The sequence below is a fragment of the Micropterus dolomieu genome, linkage group LG23, assembly GCF_021292245.1.
Source record: "Micropterus dolomieu isolate WLL.071019.BEF.003 ecotype Adirondacks linkage group LG23, ASM2129224v1, whole genome shotgun sequence".
Lineage (NCBI taxonomy): Eukaryota > Metazoa > Chordata > Actinopteri > Centrarchiformes > Centrarchidae > Micropterus > Micropterus dolomieu.
The window spans coordinates 3401702-3410732 of NC_060172.1; the positions used below are offsets into that span (position 1 = coordinate 3401702).

The 9031-nt window shown below is 48.5% G+C and overlaps 1 protein-coding gene across 1 annotated transcript in view; it reads left to right on the forward strand.

The window, feature by feature from the left end:
* Nucleotides 1-3597: 3597 nt before the first annotated feature.
* LOC123962785 (potassium voltage-gated channel subfamily D member 2-like) overlaps nucleotides 3598-9031 on the forward strand; it is a 77267-nt gene continuing 71833 nt past the window's right edge. The window contains exon 1 of the mRNA XM_046039127.1: nucleotides 3598-4731. Coding sequence (XP_045895083.1) covers nucleotides 3620-4731 — 1112 coding nt within the window. The 5' untranslated portion in view covers nucleotides 3598-3619. The remainder of the gene's footprint in view (nucleotides 4732-9031) is intronic.

Sequence of the window (9031 nt, forward strand, 5' to 3'; positions counted from 1 at the left end):
TACACTACAACAGCTTCCGGGCGCACTAAAATAATTTTACACTTACACACTCAGATACCCTGTATTTCAGTGTGCGTGTGTGACAGTTTTTTAATGTTTTCACCCTAATCGGCCTCTCATAGTCGCCGGCTAACGTTAGCTAAACAAACTGCAAACGCTAACATAGTTCACTGAAGTTCCGCTATGCGATAAATGTCCAAACGTCTGGAGGCGTATAAAATAATTAAATCTAATTTAGCGCCGCCTCCTGACAGGAAACATTCTGAGCGAGCAGACTAACGTTAGAAGAGCTCAGGCAGCACTTTCATATTCCCTTTATGTTTCATTTCAGAAACATGTTTCTCCCTGCTTCCTGATTACATGGGATACTTCCTCTTCCTCTTCCTCCTCCTCTTCCTCCTCCTCTTCCTCTTCCTCTTCCTCCTCCTCTTCCTCCTCCTCTTCCTCTTCCTCCTCCTCTTCGTCATCTCAGACAGTTTGCAGCTGTTTTGCCGGAGGGAAGTGTTTCTGCAGAACTGGTAACGAGAAGATAAGAGACGAGTCTAACACAGGAAACACAGTCACATGTGACTCCTCTTCCTCCTCCTGCTCCTCCTCCTCATCTCTCTGCAGGGTTTGATCATCTCGGCAGATTCATCACAAACAGAGTAAATAAATAATGAAACCGAAAAGTCTTTTAGTTCTTTATTTGAAAAGCACTGAGGGAACATTTTCACTCGGCTCAAGCACCTGTCAACACAAACACGCGCTGCAGGTCAGAAGCTTCACAGCGCCGCCATGTTTGTAGTTCTTCTGTAAATCTCCAGTGAAAAACCTTAAACGGTACCAAAGTTCAGAACAACGTTTCCGTCACCAAAACAGACACTTTAGATCTAAAATGAACAATTAAATGAAGGAGTTTGGTTCATTATTTCACTGTCGGATCAATTTAATATCAATCATATATATATATAGTACAGATTATAACCAGCATTTCCTTCCTCTGCTGCAGAAGAACCAAAGAAGTTTAGTTTTAGGTTATTCTGCAGCAGAGGAAGGAAACACGCTGGAGCAACCTGTTAATAGAAGCTTTATGTGAACTATGTAAGATATATTAATTACAATATTGATGCAGGCAGACGGAGCAGCGGGTCATCAGGTGATCCTGCACTGAAATAATGAACCAAACTCCTTCATTTATTTGTTCATTTCAGATCTGAAATGTCTGTTTTGGTGACGGAAACGTTGATTTTCACTGGACTTGAACTACTGAGACTTACAGCAGAACTACAAACATGGCGGCTGAAACAGTGAGACTGGTACTTTGTGTCAGTTGTTTGTTCAGACTGGCTGAATGTGGAGCTTTTAAAGAAGCTGCTGGACGTGATGAACAGAGACGAGAGGACGAGGAGAGAAGATTCTGCCTGTACTGAAGACTAAAGTCAACATCCAGTCCACCTGGACACAAAGTGTGTGTGTGTGTGTGTGTGTGTGTGTACACTCAGACTGGCGGTCAGCTCTGCAGGGATGTAAACAAACACACACACTGATCTGAGCTCCTCGGGCTTCTTCTTTTTCTTCAGTGATTTAGGAGCAGAGTGAGACCTCCTGCCTGCTGATGGAGCAGGTGTGTGTGTGTGTGTGTGTGTGTGTGTGTGTGTGTGTGTGTGTGTGTGTGTGTGTGTGTGTGTGTGTGTGTGGCTCCGAGGCCCGGAGTCCCACTATACCTGGGGGGTCCGACAGCTTTGTGGGGACTACAGTGCTGGACCCCACAAGGTTCAGGGTCTGGGTTTAGGGTTCATGTTAGGGCAGTGGTTCTCAAAGTGGGGTTCCGGGCCCCCCTGGAGCTTAGAGCCACTTCGGGGGGTCGTGGATGTTTAACGGACCTGAACTTGCATGAATGTGATGTGGTGACAGAAACAAAGCTGCGAACCTGAATCTTATCTGAATTATTCATCATCGATACAAATGAATTTATTATTCCCCTTATTTTGGAATCCCAGTGTTGACAGGAATGAGCCACGCAACTACAGACGTGAAGCAGACCTCTGAAACAGGAAGTTCAAAGCCTCCCACACGGCTGGCGTACGGGACGACGGAGAACACAAACAAACATCCGCTCTGTTTGTCCATTATGGCAGAGAAAGAACGTCGCTCTGTGGGGGAAGTATTATTGTTCGTTGTTCCACTTGAGCTCATGCAAATGTGTGTTGACCCGTGTGAGTTTATTTTTCCACTGTATCTGCGTGATGTGCTTTATTTATCGGACCTCAGAACACGTCTGCTCAGTGAAGCTTCAGATTGCTGCATTATCTCTGCTGACCCTATTTTAGTGTTGTGAATAAACTGAGCTGGAGCTGTTCAAACCCCCCAGCCTTAAACCGGTGTCTGCACAAACCCTCCTCACAGATCTCTGTGCCTGGTACAACAGCTGGGACAATAACAACTGTTTAGGAAGAGGATGGTGTTGGACAGAGGAAGCTGAACATGTTTGACCTTTGACATCAGCCCCAGCTGCAGGTTGGTAGTTTCACTGCGTCTGAGCTTAGAATGAAAAGCAGAGAGGGACTGAGTGAAGGTGGACTTTAAGGAACCGGACTGGGGTTTCTGGCAGCAGCTGGTGATGTGACAGATCTGGATCCTGCTGATGGAGGAAAAACACACAAACCTGGATGGAGACGTCGCACGCGCTCCCTGTGGCTGCCTGAAAAAAACTCCACCTAGCGGGAGCGCGCGGACCTGTCTGTTGTCACCGCCCGGGGCTGATTATCAAACACACCCCGACACAAAAGCACCATGTGTCCCGCAACACGTTAACGGAGCCGCAGCTTTCTCCCCTGGAGGCGCTCCGTGCGTAAAGAGTCTGCGTCTGATCCGCGGGGCTTCTCCTCAGACACGCCCCCAACGAGAGAGGGAGGGAGAGAGAGGGAGAGGGAGAGAGAGGGAGAGAGAGAGAGGGAGAGGGAGAGAGAAACGTGCTGTCCGCCTCTCCATCCAGCAGCACCTGTGTAACCGGAGAACGAGCCTCTTCCAGCCGAACATCTTCTGTTTTTCCGCTGCGGCTCGGCTCGGCTCGGCTCGGCTCGGCTCTCCTGCCGGAGCGGCTGCTTGGTCCTCTCTGTCCGCGGGGAAACACTCTTGTCGCAGCGGGCTGCTCACTGCGGGATCAGTTCGGGGAGCGGAAGACTCCGGCGGGGAGCCCCGGAGGGGAGCATGCCTGCGGCGGATCTGTGTCCGCTCCGTGTCCGGGTCTGGAGCGCGGGATTACCCTGATGCCCGCTGGACTTGTTGCTGCTGGAGGAAATACTACCAACACCGCGCGGAGAGAATTCACCGAGAAACGGGATTAAATGAGAGAAGCGGAGCTTGTGGAGAGTTGTTTCCGCCTGTGAGCGTTTGTTTGCTGCTTTTACGCGTCCAGACCAGCAGAAACCGAGTCCTGGTTTACCGACCACATGTGGATTTGTTGGTTTTTACGCTGATTTCTGAACGTTTTTTCTGTGCGTAAAATCCTCCTTTTTCCTGGATTGGTTCCATCTGTTGCCTGGCTCTCCGTCTTCCCTCTCCAGATGCCCCCTCGCTGCTCCGTCGCTCCGTGAACCCCCCGTCTAACGAGCCTCCGTAGAGCTTCAGGACCAGCATGGCAGCAGGTGTGGCGGCGTGGCTGCCGTTCGCCCGCGCGGCGGCCATCGGGTGGATGCCGGTGGCCGGCGCGCCCATGCCGGTGCCCCCGAAGAGCAAGCCCCGCGGGAAGGACGGGCTGATTATGCTGAACGTGAGCGGCACAAAGTTTCAGACCTGGCGGGACACTCTGGACCGGTACCCGGACACCCTGCTGGGCAGCACGGAGCTGGACTTCTTCTTCCAAGAGGAGACCAACGAGTACTTCTTCGACCGCGACCCGGACATCTTCCGCCACATCCTCAACTTCTACCGCACCGGGAAGCTGCACTACCCGCGGCAGGAGTGCATCTCCGCGTACGACGAGGAGCTCGCGTTCTTCGGCATCATCCCGGAGATCATCGGGGACTGCTGCTATGAGGAGTACAAGGACCGGCGGCGGGAGAACCAGGAGCGGATCCAGGACGACGAGGATATTGACCACAGCAACGACCTGGTCCCGGCGGACCTGAGCTTCCGGGAGACCATGTGGCGCGCCTTTGAGAACCCGCACACCTCCACCATGGCGCTGGTGTTCTACTACGTCACCGGCTTCTTCATCGCGGTGTCGGTGCTCGCCAACGTGGTGGAGACGGTCCCGTGCGGTGCCTCGCCGCACCGCCTTAAGGACGAGCCGTGCGGCGAGCGGTACGCGCTGGCTTTCTTCTGCCTGGACACCGCGTGCGTCATGATCTTCACGGTGGAGTACCTGCTGCGCCTGCTCGCCGCGCCGAGCCGCTACAAGTTCGTGAAGAGCGTCATGAGCGTCATCGACGTGGTGGCCATCATGCCCTACTACATCGGCCTCGTCATGACGGACAACGAGGACGTGAGCGGGGCCTTCGTCACCCTGCGCGTCTTCAGGGTGTTTCGGATTTTCAAATTCTCGCGGCACTCTGCGGGACTTCGCATCCTGGGCTACACGCTGAAGAGCTGCGCGTCGGAGCTCGGCTTCCTGCTCTTCTCCCTCACCATGGCCATCATCATCTTCGCCACCGTCATGTTCTACGCTGAGAAGGGCTCCACGGCCAGCAAGTTCACCAGCATCCCGGCGGCCTTCTGGTACACCATCGTCACCATGACAACGCTGGGGTAGGTGATGCTGAGAGCAAAGTTTGGTTCGTGTTTGTTACAGAGGTGTGAACTTCCGGTTTGTCTCTGTGCTGAACTTTCCCAAACCTGTCCTGTCTGTGGACCAATCAGAGGGCTCTGCTCTGACCTGCTCGCTGCTGCTGCTGACCGCAGTTTGCTGATCAGATCACAGCAGCAGCAGGTGAAGCTCAGACTCCGTCTGGCTGCTCCTTACAGCTCTTTTCTTTCACAGAAGTCTAAACTTTACACTGGCACAACAGTAAAAGCAGAGATCAGCTGCCTGCAGAGAGTTCGTCTCCTTTCAGCTTTTTGCTCTTCGTCAGCTGCTCTCGTGTGAAAGTGTTCCAGGTGAAGCAGAAAGGTGAAACGTGAGACACATGAAACCTGATGCTGATCACGTGGGTGTCACCTGGTTCCTTTAACAACCTGCCGCAGGTGTAAACTCACATGAACCTAAAGACCGACTCATGGCTCTTTAACGCCCTGCGGACTCTTTGGCATCAAGTTAGCAAGAAGGAAGATGCAAAGTCCAGTTAAACTTTCAAAATAAAATAAAACCAAAATAATTCAAATGATTTCAAAATAAAACCAGTGGTTAATGTTGCTGTAGGAAGAGTGTCCTGGGAGAACTACAGGCTGCTTCTCAAATCTCTTATTTGTCATTTCCTCGCTTGAACCGGAAGCTGTTTCGCTCCGCCATCTTGCAGGCCGTCCCAAAGCTCAGAGGAGCGAGGAGCGAGGATACACCTGCGCCTTCGCGGAAGTCTTTTCCTGACAGACACGCCCACTTATTGGGTAGCCGTTGTTGATTGGACATCAGGACAGAAACATTAAAGTCCAGTGCATCGCTGCGAAGTGTTCGGCTATATTTGATTTGTTGATTCACCGTCTAGTTAAAATCTGAGTTCACTGTAGGTCTGACCAACAAAAACCCCACACAACTTTCTTCATTTAGCCTGTTAGAGAGATTCTTTTCTTTCTCCCGTCAACTTTTATTATGCCTGTCGGCAAGAAACCCGTTTTCCCTCAGTGATCGTGCTCGTTCCCCAGATTAGTCCAAACAGACGACGGTAACGCAGAGAAAACAGGTTAGGAGTCGGACGCTAAACTGCACCGAAGCATCTGATGAAAGCAGCCGGCGCCGCCGCCGGTAGAATCAGCTGATGAAAGAAAGAATGAAGCTGCTGCGCTAAAACAAATAACAAAATCGTTGGATTGATATGATGGAACGCAGCGATCGATCGGTGACGATGTGACCTGCAAATAAACTGTGAAACGGAAACGGAGCTAAGATAGACTTAGATATGAGTTACATCATTTCAGTTTCCCTGAATTCCCCTGACATCAGCATCATATTCTGGGTCCATCAATAACAAAATAATATCAGCATCGTGCCAGAAGAAACGATCCTGCGAGCAGCAACCTGTAATGTTTCATTATTTCATCCTTAAACAGCTACAGAGGATGCAGTGAGAGACGTGAGAGGCGCCTTGAGACTGAAGCTGAGTGGCCTATAAATACAGCCCCTTTCACAATAAAAGCAGGGCCAATAACAACAAAATAAAAGTCTGGGTCAATACCTGCTGACCTCTGCAGGCAGCCAATCAGAGGGGTGAATCAGACATACCTGTGAGCGGGGGAGGAGTTAAAGCAGGAGAGACCAGAGGACAGAACCAGCAGTCCAGGGTCCAGGTGTGTTCGCTGTGGAACAAGGAGTGTGTTTATAAAGGTAACCAGATGATCCTGGACCAGATCTGGATCAGCTCCTCTTCACCTGCTGGGGGGGGGGGGGTAATAAAGCTGTCGGAGTTTTAAAGTCAAGGATGAAGCAGCTTGATAAACACGTTTTTGTTCCTTAAAAGTTTTGGGAAGTCAGTGAGTCACAGTCACGGGACCAGGTCTGAGATTAGTGAGACCAGATCTGAGCCGATCAAGTCTGATCAGGGATCAGCTTCAGCTTGTTGTTCAGGACTAACGTGTACGTGTGCGGGGGTGTGTGTGCGGGATTTGAATGATGGACTCACCTGGTCCTGGTTCGGGTCCCGGTCCTGCCGGTGACTCTCCGCTCCGTAGGTCGTTAAACAGCCGCGGTTTCCGGGTTTAACCGTCCGCAGCGTCACAGTGACGTCAACAAACAAACAAACAAACAAACAAAGCAACACCCGCCGTCAGAAACGAGCTGCTCACAAACTTCAGACTGAACCGGAACTCAGATCAGACCCGAGTCCGCGTGACGCAACGAGACCTACGACTTCCTGTTAGGAAACAAAATAAAAGCTTCAGTCGCTCAGTTACAAAATAAAAGTATACTTAAACAGCAACAATAGCACACACAAAGTACACACAAAGTACACACAAGGTAGTGCAAGAGAAATATATCAGGCTGCTGTCGTTGTTTAATACCTCAGCTTTTTATTTACTGGAATTTAAAGCTAAAGTTTTAAACGTGAGTGAAAACAGGATGTGAGAATCAGTGAATCCTTCTGGTGTCATTTATTTTTACAGAAGTAGCTCAGGCTCCTCCCCTTCCTTCCGCTGCACACAGGAAGCTGCACCCTGTTTCTGCTTATAATACATCTAAAGTCTATATAGATAGATCTAGACACACAGACATATATATGTGTATATGTATGTATATATGTATATGTGTGTATATACAGTGAGGAAAATAAGTATTTGAACACCCTGCTATTTTGCAAGTTCTCCCACTTAGAAATCATGGAGGGGTCTGAAATTTTCATCGTAGGTGCATGTCCACTGTGAGAGACATAATCTAAAAAAAAAATAATCCAGACATCACAATGTATGATTTTTTTAACTATTTATTTGTATGATAAAGCTGCAAATAAGTATTTGAACACCTGAGAAAATCAATGTTAATATTTGGTACAGTAGCCTTTGTTTGCAAATACAGAGGTCAAACGTTTCCTGTAGTTTTTCACCAGGTTTGCACTGCAGGAGGGATTTTGGCCCACTCCTCCACACAGATCTTCTCTAGATCAGTCAGGTTTCTGGGCTGTCGCTGAGAAACACGGAGTTTGAGCTCCCTCCAAAGATTCTCTATTGGGTTTATTTATATATATATATATATATATATATATATATAAGTTTCTTGAGATTTTTTATTGACAAAATATCTAACTTGAGATGCAATGCCAGCCGCTCCCACACGGAACACTCTAGTCAGTTGATGAATTCTGTTACCTGGGATGCATTTGAGCCAATCACCCTGAACCTACTCAAAGAAATTATCGCCAAGATGAAACCTTCGTACTGCTCTCTTGACATCATCTCTCCTAAGTTTCTTAAATTAATTGTTGATTCAGTAGGGCCAGGATTGGTGTCCTTTGTTAATAAGTGCTTCCTTACCGGCTCCATCCCTGCTGCCCTTAAGGAGGCCACTGTCACTCCGCTACTACACTGGATCCTGCCGTGTTAAATAACTTCCATCCTATCTCTGTATTGCCTTTTGTTTCGAAGATGTTAGAAAAAGTTGTTTTTGACCAACTCCAGCTCTTTCTAAAATGCAATGATATTTCTGAAAAATTTCAGTCTGGTTTTAAGTCTGCTCACAGTACTGAATCTGCCCTGTTGAGAGTTTTAAATGACATCTATCGTTCCACGGACACTGGTGACTCTGTGGCTCTTGTTCTTCTGGATCTATCAGCAGCTTTTGATACGATCGACCACTCTATCCTGATATCCAGATTAGAGTATGATGTGGGGCTAAAAGGTATCGTCCTCCAGTGGTTCCAGTCTTATCGCTCGGGTCGTACTTTCAGAGTAAAGTTAGGAAATTGCTCCTCTTCTGTTGCGCATCTAACCTGTGGCCTTCCTCAAGGATCTATCTTAGCGCCTTCTCTTTTCTCCCTATACATGTTACCACTGGGCACCATTCTAAGAAGACATGGGGTATCTTTTCACTGTTATGCAGACGACACTCAAATGTACGTTCCACTCAAGAGAAATGATCCTTCTGCCCTTTCATTATTATTAGGTTGTCTAGATGAAGTAAAATTTTGGCTGGACCAAAATTTTTTATTTTTAAATGAAAACAAAACAGAGATCATTGTTTTCGGGTCCACTGTTAATCCCCAGGCTGCCACCTTCGACCTAGGCAGACTATCGGCTTTTAGATCTTCAAGTGTACGGAACCTGGGCGTTCTACTGGATGAGTCTTTAAATTTTGATAAACAAATCTCCTCCGTAATAAGCTCTAGTTTTTATCAACTGCGTCTGTTGTCAAAAGTCAAACCTTTTCTTAATCCTAAAACTCTTGAGATGGCTGTTCATGCTTTTA